Genomic DNA, 21786 nt, shown 5'->3' on the forward strand with positions numbered 1-21786 from the left:
AGCAAAAGATCATTTAGACCCCGTTTACAGTGAAATGAATCCACGTATCACCGTATCGGAAATGATCTGCATCCACACACGTCGTTTCTGTGTCCGCAATCCTTCCTTATACACTCAGCTTTGAGCATATTTGTTTATGTTTTACAGAAACAAAACTTAAAACCACATGGTTAATTTGCATAAACTGAGCTCTCAAAAAAACAGCTCGCTCCTTGTGCGCTGATGTGGTTCAGCTTCTGTGGGACTAAAGGACACGACTCAGTGGAATATGAGTGTTGTTTCTGTGACAGAGGGGTGTTCTGCTGATGGTGAGTCTGTTCTGTGCTTCTGTCACGTTGGAGATGGTTCATGTTAAACTTTTCAGAGATTATACGTCTGCAGGTCAAATGCACAGACCAAATATATGAATGGACATATATTCTAGCCTCTTAGCGTTATGGCGGTGAATTACTTTGTGGCACATAGAACTACATCAGAGTATCAGTGTTTTCAAGCGTCCACACAGTGCCGGATCAGATCTGTACTCAGATGAATTCGTGGGAGCTGGCGGCACCAGATCGTTCCGTCTCTGGAGCAGTTTCCATCGGGTTAGTGTGGACAAAAATGACTCGAATACATACTAGTGTGGATGGGGCCTCAGCTAAGCATTGAAAAAACAAAACAAAACAAAAAAAACACAACATTTTAATTGGAAAAATCAACTGAAATCCTTACCAGTTTTTATCTGTTGATAAAAAATATATTTAAAAGTGCTCTATCTAACGTTTTCATTTGGGGGTCCATCACCTGCTTGTTGCTCTGCCTGGAATGTTCCACAGTATGACATTAAACAGATCTACCTTACTTTTATTCAATTACAGGTGGTCAAAAATACCTAAAAAAAAATTGAATTCTGACTGTGTTGCCTCTCCACAGATCTGACCTGTAACTTTTGCTTGGTTTGGTCACCATGAAGATTAGGGGTGAGCAAAAATTTTGAAATATATTGTGAGCTGCTGTATTGATACATTTTTTGGTTTATTTACTAAATTATTTTGTTACAGCGCTACAGTTTTGTTGCTGGAAACTCGTTTATGCGACACATTTGACATTTTCACTGGTTTGATGAATAAAATGTTTGTGTTTCAGATGAACTTTGCACAAGTAGTGGTTTAACAAAGTCTTTTAGTATCACAGCCATGATTTTAACCTTTATTTTTTATTTGAACCGTATCAAATCAACTTGAAATAAATCGTTGAGTTGTTCCTGTTCTGCTTTGTGTTTTTGTGTTTTGAACAGGAACAACTCAAATCTATCATCTCTGACCACTGTAAAAAAGAAAACCACATTATGGACTGGGACGGAGCAAACGTCACTGGGACAGAGGAAAACAAACATCACCGCTGGATTAAAGAGGCAATTGAAATACAGAAACGTGCCCAAGGGACGATAAACCGAGACGAGGGGGCTTTTTTACTCTCACACACCTGGGATACTGTCCTGAGGAAGTCGGACTGCAGATGGCGCTGTCGTCTTGCCTCCACAGCGCCAAAACCGGTTTAAATCAGCTGATCAGACACGTCACAGCAACATCACGTGACTCTGAGGACGACCACTGGGTATGTCAGGTATGAAAACAAACTCTCGGTCCGTAAAAAGAGCCTAATAACATAAAAGATCGGAAGACCAAATTCATCTCATTGGAGTCTTCAAGTGTTTAATAATTATGTACAAACATGGACCAAAAAAAAGAGAAAAAAGTAAGTAAATAAATAATAAGTAGATGGTTAATAAACGTTTAACCAGTATTTTACAGGTATTTTCAAGTCGAGCGTACCGAGTCTTGCCAACCCTCTTCTTCTCTACCCTATTTGTAGATGGAACTCAAGGTTACTGGGGAAATAAGAATACAAGAAAAACATGGAGTGGGTGTAGGAGCGCTAGGAGTACATAGCTCATATCTCGCGCTCTAACAAAGCAGCTGGTTTTGCTATTTGCAAACGGCAGCCCAAGGTCGCGGGGTCGACGAACCTTGCGGAGGCACAAAGAGAGAACATAGAGGAGATGATAGGTGTACGATGAATAGGGACGCTGCAGTGTCATTGAACAAGCTCGAAAGACGTAAACGGTTAAAGTAAAGAACCTGCAGCTTTTCCGCGTACTTCAAGGTTTTTCCAATGTACAGGTTTATAGAAGGTAAGACACACACGTGGTTAAAAGAATAATAAAAGTATAGACAGATACTGGCTACTGCAAAGAGGTTTCCAATGCTGTTTTTAAAGTGAAAGTAAACATTAAATCACAAAAAAAAAACTAAACTTATGGTGTGTCAAAGGTGCATCGTGTAACTCTTCTGGTGGAGGGTTCGTCAAATGCTTCGTCTGGAACGTTTCTATCTTCACGGAGACCAAACCGGACCAAGTTACGAGTCAGATCTGTGGAGAGGTGACCCCACTCACAGTCAGAATCCCTGTTTTCAAGGTATTAAATATAAAACCATCTGTAATTGAATAAATGTAAAGTAGAGATGTTTAATGTCATACTGTGGAACTTTCTAGGCAGAAACAAGCAGGTGACATAGCACAAAACATTTCACAGTACATCTTTAAAGGGACAGTTCGGAATTTTGGACATAGGACCTCATTTCCTAGTGAGCCAGAGTGTTGGAGACGTGTGGAGACACTTTTTTAAAATATTCCATCCAGTCCTTGTATTTGCAGAGGTCACTGGTGCTAGACTAGTGCATGTCAATGGCCATAGTTATTCTGCCACTAAAAACAGTCTTACCCACTCCACAAAACACCCGGAACAAACCTATTATTACACCAGACTGTCCATGTAAATGTCTGTGTTGATAGAATAATGTTTGAAATAAAACTAACCTTGCATCGCATGAATCGTCGCAGGTTGAGGGACTATTTTCTCATATATCAGTCCGCCGCTGCCAAACTTTCTATCAGGAAGTACAACTCACTGCTGCTGCTCAGACATAAATCCTTCAAATGCAACGTTAATATAACCTTAGTTTTATTTTGAGTGTTTTTATTGCTCCAAAAATACCTTAAAAAAAACCTAAATTCTTACTGTCATCTGTCCAAAATTGTGACCTGTAAACTTGGCCTGGTTGTGACGCTGGATTGTCTCCATGGAAACAGACGAGTTTAATGCCATACTGAGGAACAATCCAGGCAAAGTAATGTAAAATCTCTTTAAACTGTACTAATAAATTTATTCCTGCCTAAAAATCTCTGTGCGTTAATATTAAAATTGCCGGTGTGTGAATAAATTTGCATTTTATTATCCTTACTGTAATAAACGAACGTTAGATTAGCGACATCTGTTCTTACATTGTCTTTTAAGGGGTCACTGTTTTCCTTTATTGTCATGGATTTAAATTTGGCGTGTGCCTCGAATAAACCACAACCATCACCAAATTAATTTACCCCCCCCTCCAAAAAAAAAAAAAAAAAAAAACACATCACATTATCATAATAACAATAATGACGGCAGCAGAGGTGGACTGCTCATTCCAGTAATCCCACACCAGATTGAGAACACCTTTGAAACTGCGGAGATGGAGATTTGGGATTATGACCAAATTAAGGAGAGATTAGACCAGGTTTTGTGGTGGTGTCGTATTTTCATTGCGATCTCTCAGTCTGGAATGAGCTGCAGATGTTCAGAGTATAAATAATCTCATCTAAAGAGGAGGCTCTGTTCACACCTGTACGACACTGAGATATGGACTGGAATAAAAATATAAACCGGTTTTTAAGACCACACATTTACTATGTTTTAGCTTCAAATGTTAAAATTAAACTCATAATTAAATATTTGCTTAAACTGCAGATTTTTTTTTTCTTTCCCATAATGTGAGATATGCATGTGTAAAAGGACAATGTAATTTAACATCTTTAAAAGGTGCACAGTGTAACATTTCCAGTGGAAGGTAAGGTGTCTCCATGGAGATGTTATTGCTTTACTTTCACAGTACGACATTAACCTTCTCCATCTCTCTGGTGACAAGCAAGAAACCCTGCTAAATGTTAGAATGTTTGCATTTCAGGTATTTCAGCAATAAACTCATTTTCAAGCCTTAATTGAATAAACACAAGATTGTTAAGTTTAATGCCATACAGTGGAACATTTCAGCCAAAGCAAGAACATCTTCATGAAGACAAGGAGGCTGTTGACTCCCTACCTGAAACGTTACACAATGCACCATTAAGTATTTTAGTATTTTAAGACATTTTAGTCCACTACATTGAAGGCCAAACATCTTATGAAAAGTTGCTTTTATGTATATTTGAAAAAAAAAAAAAAAAAAAAGTTACTGTACTTTTTGGACTATAAGTTGCTCCGGAGTATACAGTAAGTCGCACTTTTTGGGGGAAATTAATTTTTATAAAATCAGAGACCAAGAACCGACATTTTATCTTGAAAGGCAAGTTATAGTAAAAACAATAGAACAAAGAACAACAAGACTGTTAATGTCACATATGAACAGTTCTTCATATTAAACTATAACAAACAGAACAGAACAAGTTTACCAAACTCTCCATCTCACTCCAAATCACTAAATCCATTCAATTCTTCATCCTCGGTGTCACTTCTGAGCAACTTCATGACCTCCGCAGGTAAACAGAGCGCTGCTTCTTCTGCGTCACTGTCGTCAGACTCAGCATCAGTTCCAGCCAGAATTATTCCGGCCTTTCTGAATCTCGACAGGATGGTTTCGGGTGTCTTTATATAAGTTTGTTTAAATTTAAAATTGTTCAGTTGTACAGAAGTAATGGTGCAATCGACTGACATGATACAGACAGGACAGAGGCTCTTTCTGCAGGAGACACGTGCAGTAGAGTGAAGTGACAGTGGTACAGGAGGAACAGATACTGACACACAAGACTAGAGCCTCTCGCTGCTGTCAGTCTGAAAATTTTAATATATAAGTCGCAGCGGAGTATAAGTCGAAGGAAACACCCAAACCATGAAAAAAAGTGCGACTTATAGTCCGAAAAATACGGTACTCACTCTAATGACTAATGCAGCTCTATGTTCAATCACAGGAACTTGTCCAATCCTCTTATTGCTCAGCCTCTTGATAAAAAAGAATAAAATGTAAATCCTGACCTTGACATTAAAGTAGCATTGTGTAACTTTTCTGGTGGAAGGTCCGTCAAGTGCTTTTCTCCATGGAACCTAAGCCTAACCACCTGTAATTTAATAAATGTCAAGTAGAGCTGTTTAATGTCATACTGTGGAACATTCCGGGCAGAGCAGTGACAGATCTACGGAAATAAGCAGGTGACGGAGCCCCAAACATAAAGTTACGCAGTGCAACTTTAAGAAAATAGTTTGTTTTTGCTGTAATCAACCCCCCGTACGTTTATATAAGAGTGTTCTGAAATGAGACGTGGAGAGGAGGTCCTTGGCAGGTCTTTTATTTCATATATAGACGCTTTCTGTAATCAAATGTGAGTGCATCAAACAACAGCAATACAAACATTACCAATGCAGTCTGAAACCAGAAGGGGTTAAAACAGGGAGTCATTCACTCTACACAGCGAGCAGCTAGGAACCTCATGGACAACATAAAAAATAAAGAAAAAAATATATCGATTTCCTCCATCTTCAGGACAGTCCACCACTTTGACTGTTTTTGAGCGACTCGGGCCCAAAAGTCCTGCTCCAACCAACCAGTGATTCAACAAAGCCCCCGAAAATCCCCCCAAATTTGCCATGAGTTCATTTTGTTGCTTGCAGTGAACCAACTTCCCATGTAGCCCCCGTCATGATTATCATCGTCTAATCATCAACAAAGAAAAAAAAAACAAAAAAAAAAAACATTTGAAATCCACTTCGCACACGGCAGGAGTCCAGAGGTCCTTCACGGTTAAGTCACGTTTTAAGTTTTTTTTAATCCAATGGCTGTCCAAGCGCTGGTCAATAAAGAAAAAAAATGACGACGCTGTACACGAAGAATCCTATAGAAGTCCTCATGCGGTGCTCAGGTGAGTGTGGCGTAAAGTCCCGCCCTCTTTCTCTCGACGGACCAATCAGGAGCAGACGTCGGCTCAAAATACAAAAAGCGGTCAAATCGTTTTCAAATCCCGCTTGAAATGTTTCTCGTGACGATATTTTCATCTGAACCGCCGAATATAACACACACGTAAAAGCGGTGGGACTTGCTATTCCAACGCGTACCACTAGATGGAGTCGAGAGCCGCAGCAGTGCCGTTCGAATATTACACATCCAAAATGGCGTCTGATTTCTTAAACGTTGCTATGACGACCACAGAAATGTTAATACATGGCTAATTAATTACCAAAATAGTATCTCTCTATAGACATTAGCCACTTCAGCGAAATTCCCTATATACAGTCAATACGCACATTTTAGCTCATAAGTGCTTTGCTCTCAGTTCTACCGTAAAGTTCTACCGTGTTTTGTTTTTTTATTTTGTTATTTTGTACATTTGGTTTTGTCCCAGCGCAGCTCTTGAGGTCAAAACGAGACCGTTGCGTTCTGCGTCTTTTCGTAAAGCGCTTTATTGTAGTAAAGCTGATACGCTGTTTGCATGCTAGTTACCGTGGTGGCAAAACTCTGGTCTCTGAAAGCTGTGAAAAGTACTTATAAACTCATTGCTCTGTTTTTTTGTTTTGTTTTTCTCAAGTCTTTAAGACCGTAGGCTTTATTCACGCTTACGTCACAAACCGGGAAGACGTTCGGAAAATGCGACGACGACTTCCGGGGGGCTCCGTTCGCGGTAGTAAGTCTGACAAAATCTAGGAAAAATTAGAAAATGACCCACTTTTCTTTATCTACCTGTAATTGAAGCGTTCTGTTATGTTCAGCTAATCAACAATTACAACCACACCTCAGTTTTGATCATTTCCCCGCTGACACGCGATTAGAAGTGGTTAGGTGTGTGCAAAAATATCGAAATATCGTTATATTGCATCGATATCGTGGGCTGCTGTATCGATATATCGCCAAGAGTATTTTTTGTTATTTTACTAAATTATTTTGTTACAGTGCTACAGTTTTGTTGCTTGTTCAGAGGAAGGAAACGTTTTTATGCAACACATTTGACATTTTCACTGTTTTGAGGATTAAAATGTTTGTGTTTTATATGAACTTTACACAAGACGTTTTTTAACAAAGACTTTTAGCATCACAGCCACGATTTAACGATCTTAAAATCTGTATCTGCATTTCAGGTCCCTTTTGTGATGGAAGCATTCATTTCAGCACTAATGAAACTAGAGGGAATACTATACAATACTGAGCTGGTTAATGATACCCTGTCCTAGTATCAATAGTTTTAACACGTCTTCTCCAATTTTTATTTTTATCACCTATTTTTTTGCATATTATTCTCTCAGACAATCGTGTTAATGCATTTATGCGACACATTTGACATTTTCACTGTTTTGACGATTAAAATGTTTGTTTTTTATATGAACTTTGCACAAGACATGGTTTAACAAAGACTTTTAGTATCACAGCCATGATTTAATGATCTTAACGATACCCAGTCCTAGTATCAATAGTCTTATTTGAGTTATAACACGTCTTGTCCCATTCTCATCTATTTTTTTGCATATTATTTTCTCAGATGATCGTGTTAATGCGTTTATGCGACACATTTGACATTTTCACTGTTTTGAGGATTAAAATGCTTGTGTTTCATATGAACTTTGCACGAGACGTGGTTTAACAAAGACGTTTAGTATCAGAGCCATGATTTAGCAAATAAATTTGAAATATATTGAATCGAAAGTGCGCTATATCCAGATATGTATCGTATCGTGACCTATGTATCGTATCAGCTTCTTAAGCCCTAGAAAAGATGAGGAAGCCAAATTCAAGATGATTCCAAACAGCACATACGTATGAAATCTTCATTTTACCGCTGACGACATTTACTTCAGTGGGTTTTATCACAGTCGGGAACTATACTAGAAGTTGTCATCGCATGTTTCCATACTAAAAATCTTCCTGGTTTGTGACGTAAGCGTGAATAGAGCGTAAAAAACTCAGGTACATCCCCTTTAAACGTCACTGTACACGACTCTCACCGCTGTTGACAACTCCGGTACAATCTTACAAAACACGTGAAGGCACTGGATCGCTATTTGGACTTAAATATCTTAAATAATATCACGGACAAATCTCCAATGACCATGTTTTTTTTGTTTTTTTTGTATTTTACCACGTCAGTTCCTGAGTGGTCCACCAGGGGGCGCGACGTTTCCTTTGTATGTACTTGTATGTAAATGTTTGCGTTTTAATATGTGTCCAAGGGCGAAAAAGCGATAAGGGATGTTAGGCATTTTTATCTCATGATCTGGACTCTCACACACACAAGAAGGTCCAGGAGAATAAGGAATCAACATCGAAAAGTTTATCCCCAAAACGATTCGCTTAAAATTTCGCAAGCGCTTTGTTTTTTTTCGTCAAAGCGAAACTGTCCTTCTTTTAAACCACAAACACGCTAGGTCCTTTTTTTCGTCGCGGTGAAGTCGGGTGTCAACATTCAAGAAATCAAAACAGAATATCTCAATGGTAAAATTCTACCATCACAATATCTCAGTTCATAAAATCATTTCTGAATTTTTTTGAAGGCGTATTTTATTTTATTTTCGTGGTTATTTGTTTAATTTTCTCCTCTCACGCACGCAAACGCAAACACGCACACACGCATACGCACAACTAGCATTCAGACGTAATCACTCACTCCTGCCCTCTCCGCTCATTTGTTTACGTTGTGTTGTTTTTGGATGATTTGTTGATTATTTTGTGGAGATAAACACGGCGCGATGGAGAGAGAGAGAGAGAGAGAGAGTTGGGGCTCCTCTTCGGGACGATGTCGTCGAGGAGGCCGGACAGAGAGAAGTTTGGGTGCCACGCTACCAGGGGTCCTCCAGGTCACCTCCAGTCTGAAAAATAATAAAAAATTGAAGAAAACGAGTTATAATCAATTCAAAAAGGTAACTTGTATAACCATTATCACTACTCATATAAATAAAGAGGACATACTATGCTTTTGTTATGTTATTAAAGCTACCATCTGGAATTAAATCGGCGGACCCACCCCTGTTGTATTCTCACATTTCACCACTAGTGTGCCAGCTCTGGTCTGACAGAAGAAGACCAGAGAGCAAAAGTGAGACAAGGGGAGAACTGGTTTCACATCATGGATCTATAATTTTTAAAAATGGATAGATGTTCCCCCTCTGTCCCGGCTTGAGACCAACTAGTAGCTGCCAGAAGCTTGGGCTCAGAAAGAATTAGAGCGCCATGCAATTTTGGGGAATTTAAGCTTCCGTGTTCGGCTGACAGGGCATCAACAAAACTTTCTCAAAGGTCGGATTTTGTAGAGATTCCAGGGTTCCCACTCTTTTTCACTGACAAAATTTCAAAACTTTTCTATGTCTTTTTCTAAAGTGACTAAAGTGAATTTTCCACAACTTTAGGGCACCTACATATGTGAATTGATTAGACTTTTGGGGCTAAATATGAAACGTTAACTCTTTCCTTATGGTTTGGTATTATAGTTTTTAACATTCAAAATACTGTCCGTGCATTTATTGTCGTCTCTTTTAAACAAAAGGCGCAGACGTTCGGAAATAATCATAATAGCGTAATGAGAATTTAACGGAACACTGTAGTTGCGTGAAAGATAATAAAACTAAAAGACGTTTCCAAAACTTTCACTGAATTTACAAATTTCCAGGACTTGTCCAGGCCTGGGAAATGACATTTTCAATTTCCATGACTTTTCCAGGATTTTCATGGCCGTGGGAACCCTGTGATTCTTTTCTATATTCACAACATAAACTTTTTAAAATTTTTAAATCCTCAAAGTGCCTAAAAGTTTTGTAAGGCTGAGTCTAGCTCCACTCTAGCAGCTCTCGCTCTGACTGGTCCAAACGCTCCACTTCGTGCACATTACAGACGTCACATGGAAGAGAAAGTTTTTGGGCCCATGCACCAATGAGCACAGGCCACTGAAAATGATACGCCACCATCTTGGGTTCACCTTCCAGATTTTATTATACTTCTGTTTCACATCTACTTTTAAAAATAACAAATAATGTTACAGATGGTAGCTTTAAACCATAACATACACAGATAATTAGAGTAGCAAAGAGTTGAATTTTCATTTACGTGTTTATATTGTTGAGAAATGGCTACATGGCATTTTTAAACAAAATTTGGGAGCCATATTTTTTTTTCAATAACTGCAAATAAGCACAGAGCTGTGGGTGGAGATAGGGGGTAGGTGAAAACTTCTGAGCCCTCAAGCCTCAAATGCAGGACAATACAGGGTCACTCAAACATGCATGAATCACAATGCAGCTCTGAGTACATAAATAATGATAGAACACTATTATACCATGATTAAAACCTCATGAAACTTGATTTTACATAATATGTCCTCTTTAAATAGTTGTATTATAAACTGGGCATTACACGATTAGTCCTTGTCCCTGAGAAAAATATGTTCTCTGCATTTGAGGAAGACCTGCTATTCAAAAATGTTAATTAAAAGGCTACAAGTTCAAAAGCAAAAACTCTTAAGTAATAATTCCTTTTACGATGCATTGAAAATTAAGCATAAACACATTCTAGTCTCTGAGAAATGTGTCCTCTGCATTTGACCCATCCTTCAGGGCAGTAGACTTGGGTCAGAAGTGCGAAGCTGGACCTATTTACATTTTAGAAACCAGTTTACAAAGAGAAATCCCATTGAAGAGTCTCACCTTCTGGAGAATCACAAGGCCAGCAGTGAAAGAAAAACTACCCAACTACAGTCTACTGGGGTTTAATTTACCACACATGGTTCAGATGAAAAGTTTAGGGTTTAAATCAACAAATATCTGCGTCTAGTCGGTAAAGGATTCTGCAATAGGGAAAATTAGGACTCTATAAGACGACGTTTTCGCTCACAACAGGATTTCTGCAGGTTGAACTTAAAATTTTAAGACATTTGGTTTAAGTAGCCGCCGTACTTATTACATTATTGGTTTTATTTTACTAACTGAATACAAAATACGGATGCCAGCTCATTAAAAAGGTGCATTATGTAACTTTTCTGATAGAGGGTACGCCACATTTTTCTTATTCTTTGGAGAGATGCTATTGGTTGCTTTGTATGTTCCACAGTATGGCATTAAAAGTCTGTTCAGTCTTGGTCTCATTAGGTGATTTTATTGTTTGGAAATACCTGAACTGTACCTTGGCCTGCTTGTTTCCATGGAGACAGTCAAGTTTAAAGCCTTACTGTGAAACATTCTAGCCTGAACATGTGGTATACGCTCAAAGGTTACGCAGTGCACCTTTAACAATAAAATTTAAATAAATGTAGGTTTATACAAATAATGATTCTGTTTTTTTAGACTTGGACCTGCAGAAAACCCAATATATATAAAAAAACACAACACTTCTATTACTACTATCACTAACAGAAAACAGAGTAACAAACAGAAGGACATGATTCAAGTGTTAAACCTCAAAGCTTTAATTCTTTGCAGTATTCCCTGAAACATAATCAGTCCTCACACAAATACAATTGGCCATCACTTCTCACAGAGAGCTAAGAGCATTAATTAATTTAGTCTGGGTATGTACTACTAGTTGACCAGGGCATCTGTGGCATTAGAAATTCCTTATGAGCTGTGGTAAACAATTCAGAGGGCAACACTCAGTTCTCTACATTCTAAAAATCTGGGTTAACATTTGTGAATTTATTTGCTGTTGTAGTAATTTCCTAGTCAGTGCCTCCACTCAATTTCATTTCTCTACAGAGATTTGGTCAGGAGTCAGAATAGACTAGTACAGGGGTGTCAAACTCATTTTGGTCCAGGGGCTGTATCCAACCTACTTTGATCCCAAAGGGGCCGGATCAGAAAACTCATGTCATATAAACCCCAAAAATAACAATAAATTCAAATATTTGTGCAGAGAAACACAAATCTATTACAGAAATCTTTTTTAATTGATGAACTCTTTCTTTTACAAAATATTATAATATTATGAACAACCTGAAACCTTCAGAAAAATGTAATTTTAACACAATGTTTTAACATTATCTTGTATGTAAATAGGAATAAGTCAATTTTTCTGGGAAAATCCTGCACTCAACATCCACTTTTCTCATTTTTGACATTTTGCTGATGAGGTTGTCACGGTCAACAGTCAAAACGATCGTCCTTTAAGAGCGTTTGGAAAGAGACAAGTCTTCATTTGTGCTGCTCTGGTGGGAGGGGCCACGTACAGAGACGCTGGAGACGCTGCTGTGATAAACACCGCAGAAAATTAACAATATTTTAATAGAAAATATAATTAAAATATTTTTGTAGAAAATCAGCCGAGGGCCAGATTAAAGGTCTTGGAGGGCCAGATCTGGCCCCCGGGCCTGCACTAGGCTGTTCACAAAAATCCCAGAAATGCGAGTTCGGGCACCAGCCAATCAGCGAAGAGCCAGACATTATGTGTTGTCAATGATTCCCGCGATCGAGGATTTTAAAGTCGGAACAAAGAGAATGTTTGGTGAAGTCTTTACAAAGACGTTATTGCCGTTCTTCCTACGGGATTTGGAAAAGCTTAATATACCAGTTAGCCCCATTAGTGGCGCATTACATACGTCAAAACCAAATAGCAGCGATTGGTTAAATAAAAAAGTACCCACCTACCGTCGAGCAAACGAATTCTAATGTTGCGAGATCAGACTGTTTGATGAATCAGGCTAGTAATTTCCACCCAAACTATCATAATTAAAACAGAACTGGCACTCTGAATAACATCAGCGCATCCTTTAACTAAACTCAAAGACATGCAAATATGTCATTTTACATCATCAATTCAGATCATTTAAAGTTAAATGTGAGCTCCGTGAACAGGCCTCTAGATGGCGCTGTCTGTTCCATTACTTGTTGTGTCTCCAGGCTGTTTAAAGTGATTGTAATAATTAAAAACTAAGTGTGATTTTAGGTTTTTGTTCAGTAAAGATGGGCAATTCCAGGGCTGAAATCATCCAAATGATTCTAGTGGTGTATGGAGTGTAAAAACACAGTGGAGCACTTCCTGCATCACCTCATGACATCACCAAGTGGAACAAAGTAGGGTTTCTGTGTTAAACGTGTGTGAATAAAAGAAAACACAGCTCCGGGTTTGTTTGTGATGAGGAAATAAGATTGTAACAGATCAGAAAACAGCGCAGTATGAGCACTTTAAAGACTAAACGTGCTCTTCGTGAACAGGCCTCTAGATGGCGCTGTCCGTCGTCTTTCCCGTCGTGTCTCCGGGCTGTTTAAGGTGATCGTGGGGCTGACTCAGGTGCTTCTCCCCAGCGGGCGTTTAAGTGGAGCTCTGGCCAGGCTCCAGGACCGGACCAGAATAGAGCCAGCGGAGTATGAAGCACAGATAATGGATTAGACCAGGGTTTCCCAAACAGTGGGCCGGCGCCAGAGGATGGGTCAGAGATGGACTGGGTTTTAGTCACTCTGCAGTTAGAATCGGGTCCTCTAGGGGGAGACATTTTTAGTTTGTTGATGTGATTTTCTCAGATGTGGAGGAGTATTCCTGTCTTCTTTGCAGGTCTAGTGTTTTTATTCATACTTCATTCATATTCATGCTCCTTTGGGCAATTCCAGACATGGTTTAGTCCTGGTTTAGACCTGGTTTATTCCTGGATTACATCTAATTTAGTCTTGATTTAGTTCTGGTTTAGCCCTAGTTTAGACCTGGTTTAGTCCTGGTTTAGACCTGGTATAGTTCTGGATGGGCTGTAGTTTAGTCCTAGTTTAGCCCTAGTTTAGACCTGGTATAGTTCTATCTTAGCTTTAGTTCAGTCCTGGTTTAGACCCGGTATAGTTGTGGTTTAGCCCTAGTTTAAACCTGGTATAGTCCTGGTTTAGCCCTAGTTTAGACCTGGTTTGGCCCTAGTTTGGATCTGGTGTAAGCTGGAAAGCAAAATATCCAAAAGGGAAAAACTGAAATTAACTTACTGATGTAAAGATCCACTAAACCCAACCAACAATGTGCAGAAAAACAACATTTTTTCTTGCTCCCTTCCCAGTTAAACCTGGACCTTAATAATGTCATGTGATGTGAAACTAAAAAACTACTATTTTACTATTTCTGAGCTGGAGGATTAGTCAAATTCGCAGGTTTTCAGTACAATTTATTTCAAACAAGACATTTTGATCGCGTGTATATTCTTTCTTTTAAACAGCTGAGGTTCTGCATTCCTAAATATGCGCCACAATGTCCCAAAACAAACTGTCCAGTGAGCTTTATGCAAACATTAGCGACAAACTGAAGCAGAAACATTTAAACATTTCAGAAAATCCCAAGCGGCAGTAACAAAAAGAAGAGAAGAAGAAAAGCATTTGCAAAGAGTAAGCTAAATCTAAAATCAAACCGACAGTCACATCAGAGTCCAGAGTTCGTGGGTGGAGCATGGCAGATCAGAAGTCCATTGGTTCGAGAGCAAAAGGGGGCGGGGCTTGGGGAATTTGAGCGGGAATTTGAGCGGGAATTCAGCCAGAAGCTAAGAATACTAATGCTAATGGTAAAGCCGGGAGTCGACCACTTTTACATATGATCCAAATTCAGTACATTTTTCTATTAAGTCTAAGAGGTCAACATGGAAAAGTGGTTTCAGAAATTAAAAGTTGTGACTAAAGACAGAACGTGAACATCCGAAATGGCCACTTACTAACGGCTAATTTGAAATCCAATATCCTATTCTCTTAACGATTATCACAACTAAAACAAAACCGTTATAGACAGCAGAGTTAGTGGACCAAGAAATCAGTCATGTATGCGTCAATCTGAGAAATTTCTTCATTTATTTTACTACGTACAAAGAAATTCTAGCAAAGTAAAAAGCTGTTTCAGATTCTAGTAAGTTTAGACGACATACTGAGGTGGTTCTGATGAAGAAATAGTCAAAAAGGAAATGCAGAAATGCAGAAATGATTATTTAAATCAGTTACAAGATCCATTATTCTACAACTGCATTCAGAAATACAGATTTGACGACTGGCCGATCTAGATTTTAAGACTTCATTTGGATAGAAAAGGATTAAATGCATATAAAAAGTAAACTATATGCCCTACTGTGAAAACAAAAGTTAAAAATTAGGTCATTACTTTCAGATGACAGAGTCCTGCACTGAGTCGGGTATCCGCAAATAGTTGCAGTGTTGCCGGCGGCTGTGCTCCTGGTTAGTCCTGGTTCAATCCTGGTTCAGTCTTGGTTCAGTCCTGGTGATCAGCACTACGGTTGCAGCGTAAATATAATTATAATCCACTAATGACACGGCATAGGCTCAGTCCTGGTTTAGTCCTGGTTCAGTCCTGGACTACTGGGCTGTCGGACTAATGGGCTGACCCCACACCCCTGGTTTATCACAGGCATGGGCGGGTAAACGGGTGAAATGTTAACAGTCTGGATGGGTGTGGATTTAACTTTGATCGCAGTTAATAATCACAGTTTAATCATGGTTATAATCACAGGTTAAAGGGCGGGTGTGGTGCTGAACTGCGCTGGTTCGGGCGGGTGCGGGTCTCCAAAAATGAACCCGTGCAGGACTCTTAGGCAAAATAAACATCAGCACATCTGCATACATACATCATCTAACTGCCAATTAGTCTGTTGGTCCACTAATACGCAATCTGTAAATTTATTTAAACAAAAAGCAAAACAACCGTCCCACGCTGTTATTATGTACAATGTGACTTTCGTATTGCCAATTACTGTTTATGTGCAAATAGAGCAACGGCACGTCTGGCACTTCTGGATGAAATCAAACAGTTCTTTTATTTTTATTTTACATTCTCTACACAAAGGCCTATCGCTGCACGTACGCATTGGCCCATATGACTCAGGTTCTGTCCAGCAGCAGAGGAGAGGGCGTGTTAAAGCACATATGACAGGTTAGACTACTCAAACACAGTAACATTTTAAAATATAATGAGGTTAACTACATATTTAGCCTAGTTTTTCATGTTGTTTTTTTGTTTTTTTTGTTTATAATTTTACCTCCTGGCAGCAGTTGTGACATTCATAGAGGTAATTCCTAGTAGCCGTTTCCTAGCAACAATAATATCAACAAAACAATACCTATAATTAGACTAATACAAATAAATACCTGCGCCTTTGTTTGGTTAATTAATGTTTACACTGCAAGCAAAGTGACGTCCTTGAGAGTTAATTCTCCTTCGATTTTGGATGGACTTTTCAGAGTAGGCCTGTAACGATAATCAATAAATCAATGAATCGCATCAGAACTTTTAAGCGGCTCGATAACTTTTCCGGCCGCGTTCATTTTCTATTTGCATTGCTTGTTTGTTTTCCTCGTCTCTTTCCTGCTCTTTCTCTCTTTCTGACTGAATGTCAAAAGGCTTCTATCGCTCTCTACCGTGGATCTATAAAAACAACTGACTCCTCTCGTTTCCTTTTTCCTCCGGTGAGCTACTTTTACAAAACAAAAATGCCAGAGCTACTCATTTAGTGGGGCAAAAAATAGAGATGATTATAAGAAAAAGGGCAAGCATTTGGGCACAGTTGGATGCCTATAAAACATAAACCACCGTCCATTTATTAGTGCAAGAAGTTGGGATTCAGAATTGTACATTTACAATAGTAATACGCATTTAATTAACCACATTTTTGTTATTTAAAAAAAGTATTTACCTCTTTTCCCTATATTTATTTATTTATTTATTTATTTTTATTTTTTTATTATTTTTTTATTTATTTTGGAGACAGTGGAGGAGGGTAAAGGGAGGGGAGTTTGGGGAATAAAAAATAGTCACATTATATTACTACTAATGGTTTCGCTCTGTGACATCTGCTTTATGTGCACACAAAAAATAAAAAATAAAAAATCAGCACAATGGTATAATTTTGAAATCCTTTGGTAGCTCCCGAGTTACAGGTTGGAGACCCCTGCCTTACTGTGATGATGCTTGTACGAACGTGTCAATTAGGCGACTTGCCGGCATAGACTGTATATAAAAAGTGGACTAAGTGGGTGTGACGTCACCCAGAGCGTTCAGCGCCGCTGCGATGCTGATGGTTACAGGAGCGAATTTGAAGCCAGGGTCTATGTTATGAATAGGATTTTTTGATGGACAAAACAGCAAAATAGGATCATGTAGAGCGGGTTAATACGAACACTTCAAGACCAAAATGACGAGGCTCACAGCAGCAGCAGCAATGGATGTCAGGAACAGTAGGAGCCGCAAGAGCCACATAAAAACGAGAGCCTATGGGACACATTTTGAATGATTAATGTTGGCCTATCATACCTCATTTGTGCTGGAGATTTTATTTGGCATTAATAAAAACATTTTAAGCAGCCTAAATTTGTGGACGTGGTCTAATCTCGCGCACATTTTAGACAATTCCTTTCCGCTTCTTCGTGTTTGATAGAGCTTAAGAACGCAAATGTCCCATTCTTGCGGGATTTTGCGGGCGTGAGCGGGTCAAAATATCGCAGATTCGGGGAGCAGCAGGTGCGGGTGGGAACTAGACTGGAAATTCTATCCCGCGTAGACCTCTAATACAAACTTCCTATTTGGAACGTTAGCTATGTCCATTTATATACGGTTTATGCTGCCAGTCACATGGTGTCGTATCATCACTGAGTAGAGAGCGCCGCGAGAAGTAGAAAGTCACAAGCTAGTTGGGCAATTTTGTTCCAGAGACTTAATAATCCATTTTATTTATTTATTGCTGTAAGTAAGACTACATTATAGGGATGCAAAAATAACCAAAATATCGTGATATCGTAACATCAGATGTCTCTCAATAATATCGTGGATCATCACAACATATCAAATCGAGTTTCTTTGCTTAAATTCATTATTATGATGCAGCAATAGCTAAAAGAAACAGAGGGAACTACATCGACCATGATCCTTTGTTTTAGTGCAAACTACGTGAAGAAATAACAGTTCTAAGCACTTTTAAATCTTAGTTCTTTGGATTAAGTCTTATTAAATGATTTTAAGAGGAAAAGTAGCATAATTACAATTTTGTTTGTTAGCCTCCACAAAATATCACAATAAATACCATACTGTGAGATGTGTATCGTGAAAATATTGTACCGAGAGATTTGGATATCGTTACATCCCTACTACATTAGGCTATTCTTATATTAACAAGTCTATTTTATTTAGGTCTCTTGTTTTTGTTTGTCTTGCATTTCCTGTGTTAAATGTTCTTTAGACAGTAAAGTTCATTGATCTTTGAAAGGGCATATTTGTTTTTTTATTCCATTGTCATAATAGTTGAAACTGGTCTCAAAATGTCAATATTATCGTTTATCGCAATAATTTCTTGGTCAATTATCATTACAGGCCAAACTCAGAGCTACTTGTTGTATGTTTTTACGTAAATTTTTTTTGCACAAACTGCCACTTAACTAGGATAAATATTCACTTCAGGTACTACCCCACCAAACCAAAGTATAACTAGAAAAACATGAAACCTGTCATATGCAATTTAAGAGCAGGATATGGGCGTGGCTTTGTGGAGGGAAGGGGGCGTGGTCAGTCCGGGGAGGGTGTGGTTTCGTCTGGGCCAGAATCCAGCTCAGTGGCGGGTGAAGGCGGGGGCGAGGGGGGAGAGGGAGGGGAGGCGGGCCGGTTCTCATCCTCCTGGCTGTAATCCGGCTGCTCTCTCTTCGCTGTCCCGGAGGTGGTACGAAGCCAGCGTCTCCTCCAGCACCGAGCGATACTGCCCCCGGTGGTTCATGCGGAAATGGCGCAGGGCTTCGAGCAGGTGGGCCGCCGTGCTCCCGTCTCCCTCCTCACTCTCCTCCTCTCCCCCCGCACAGGCCTGGGGCGACACCAGCCATCAGACTAGCACCAGGTTACATTTTGTACCTCTAAAAACACCAAATAAGACATCACACTTTCACCGTATCACTGCGTTCAGTAAATAATACAAAGGAAGTCAGGTCTAGTTTGTTCAGTGTTTAGGGTGACCAGACATTCCCATTTCCCCGGGACAGTTCCAGTTTTGACGCCTGTGTCCCCTGACCCAGCAGATTTATCCAAAACCAGTGATTTGTCCCAGTTTTATACAAAAAATGTCCCTATTTTAGACCAGTCTGATCCCGGCCAACAGTAAAGAGGCACATACATTGTCAAAATACAGAAAAACTGCTTAAAAAATGACCAAAACACAAAGAAAATGTGAACATACCGACTCACCGAGTGCGTAACAAGTGTCCCAGGTTTTGATTTTGAAATTCTGGTCACCCTATACAACCAGGAACTTAACATAACTTTCGCATCAACTTTACAGAGTAGACAAGCAATTTCACACATCACTTAAGTCCTGCTAAAATTATTTCAAATTCCAAACCAGAATTCAAAGTTTTGTTTTTTTCATTTTCTTTCAAACTCTTGATAATGCTGTCTAGTTTTTTTGTGTGTACCTCTTTATATAGGTCAACTTATTTACAGTAACTGTCTGAGGTCTAAAGGTTTAGCCTGAAAAATTGATCTAAGACCCACATTTCTCTTTTTGGATTTCACAGTTCCTGATTCCGTTAAATAACTTCCCAGAAAGTGACAAATTACTCAGGCTACAAAAACCAAATAGGATATAAAGATGATCAAAATACAGAAACAATGCATTGAGTACGATCCGTGTACCATTTGCTCTTTTGAATTTCAATTAAGAGCGAAAATAAAATCTAATAAAATGCAAAAACAGTTTATTGCATTGTTCCTTTTTAGTGTCAAACACAAAATAGATTTCAACCTCTATTTCCAATATTTAATTTAAAGTTTATTTCAAATAACACCAATCAAAAACAGTCTCAGTACCTATTTTAAGTTTGATATTTTATTCTCACTGGCTTATTTGGTCCAGAAGTTCTGCTGCTAGAAGGACTGCCCTGAAAAATCGTTGCAGTTTTGTTGACAAACATGTCGTCTTATTTTATAGCGACGCGTTTACTTTTCCGTCTTAGAAAGTCATTGTTGTACTCTATGACAATAAACTCTAATTTATTCAGTTGAGCAGCAGAACTTCTGGGGCAAATAAACCAGAGAGAATAAAACATCAAAATTGAAAAAAAGGCACCAAGACTATTTAAAATTAGCCTAATTCATCACGTGTTTCACTTCGTAGAAACCGTCTGACCTCGCAGCATTAGGATTCGTTCGTTCGACGTTAGGCAGGTACTTTTTTTATTTAACCAATCACTGCTATTTGGCCGTGACGTATGTAATGCGCTGCTAACGGGACTAACTGGTACATTAAGCTTTTCCCAAATCCCGTAGGAAGAAGGGCAATAACGTCTTTCACCTTGATAAAATTCACCAAACATTCTCTTTGTTCCGGCTTTAAATCCTCGATCTCGGGAATCGTTGACAACACAGAATGTATGACTCTTTGTTGATTGGCTGGTGCCCGAACTTGCACTTCTGGGGTTTTTGAGAAATGTCTAGTGTATTCTGATTCCTGACCTAGTCGCTGGAGAGAAATGAAATTGAGCAGAGGCACTAGGTAGAACAAGCTTGTCTAATTTAAAATAACCCCAATCAAAAAAAAACTAACTTTAAATTAAATATTGTAAATAGAGATTGAAATCTGTCTTTTTGTTTGACACTAAAACAGAATAATGAAATAAACTGTTTTTACATTTTACTGTTTTTCGTTCTTAATTGAAATTCTAAAGAACGACCGGTACATGGACCGAGTAAAACTTCTTTACGGCATCAGCACGTGTCTCAAAGTCGCTGACAACTCAATGAGCAAGTATAGATTTTATATGTGTTACAAGACTTGGTTTGGCTGTAAAACGTACTTTAAGGCCTTGTTAAAGCTTTGAGGTTGCTTTCCTCACCCAGTTCATTCATAAAACAGAGGTAACAGAAGCACGCGCTCGCATTCACGTCCACTGTAAAGATAAAGCGGCGTTAAGCAAAAACTATTTTAAAACCAAGTTCACCTGGCAGCCCTCCACGCAACAAAACACCAAATTAAAGTAGAAATATAGTTGGGGCGTTGTCCGAAACTCAGATTAAAACACAATAAATTATCTTAAAAGTTGTGAAATGTTTACATTAATAGCCCAAAACTTCAGCTACAAAGCAAGATTCCTCAAAAGATACGACAACAGTCTCGATTCATTGAAGCTCGCTGCCCCAGGGAAAGGAGAGTCGTGAACATTAATTTCCTTTTAATTTGGCTTTTGAAAGTTTTAATGATTTTCTGGGGCTATGTTTTGTAAAGCGTAGTTCGTAATGAATAGACTTATTTATAATAGTCAATCACAAGATGTCGTTTTTTTGCTAAAAGATTGTCTTGAACCAGTAAACTCAGGGGTAAAATGAGGGCATTGTTAGATTAAAAATGATATCTTAATACAATTTTATGTCATTTATTTTCAAGTAGTACACAAAAAATTGGTAGTTTGTCATGGTTAGTAGAGTGATCTCTTTAGATAATGTTCGTCATTGTTAAAAAAAAAAAAAAAAAGAAAAAAGAAAAGTGAATAGTAATGAAACTTTTGTTTAGCTTTTGAAAGTTTTAATGATTTTCTGAGGCTGTATTTTGTCAAATGTAGTTCTCAGATGAGGGAGGAGTAATCACAAGATGTTTTTTTTTTGTTAAAAGATAAAATGAGAGTATGTGTTTGTTACTGTTATCTTAAAATTTTAACATACACTAAAACAATCTTATGGTTTGTATTTTCAAGTAGAAGTTATATTATATTCCACAAAATTGGGTAGTTAGTCATGATTAGTAAAATGAGCTCTTTAG

General features: G+C 38.6%; 1 protein-coding gene across 2 annotated transcripts in view; it reads right to left on the reverse strand.

The window, feature by feature from the left end:
• Positions 1–5405: 5405 nt before the first annotated feature.
• ppm1bb (protein phosphatase, Mg2+/Mn2+ dependent, 1Bb) overlaps positions 5406–21786 on the reverse strand; it is a 57790-nt gene continuing 41409 nt past the window's right edge. For both annotated transcript variants that reach the window (XM_020940685.2, XM_055149903.1), the window contains exon 6: positions 5406–8923. In XM_020940685.2, coding sequence (XP_020796344.1) covers positions 8894–8923 — 30 coding nt within the window. In that variant the 3' untranslated portion in view covers positions 5406–8893. The remainder of the gene's footprint in view (positions 8924–21786) is intronic.

The sequence above is a fragment of the Boleophthalmus pectinirostris genome, unplaced genomic scaffold, assembly GCF_026225935.1.
Source record: "Boleophthalmus pectinirostris isolate CB_2022bp ecotype Guang Dong unplaced genomic scaffold, ASM2622593v1 HiC_scaffold_14, whole genome shotgun sequence".
Classification (NCBI taxonomy): domain Eukaryota; kingdom Metazoa; phylum Chordata; class Actinopteri; order Gobiiformes; family Gobiidae; genus Boleophthalmus; species Boleophthalmus pectinirostris.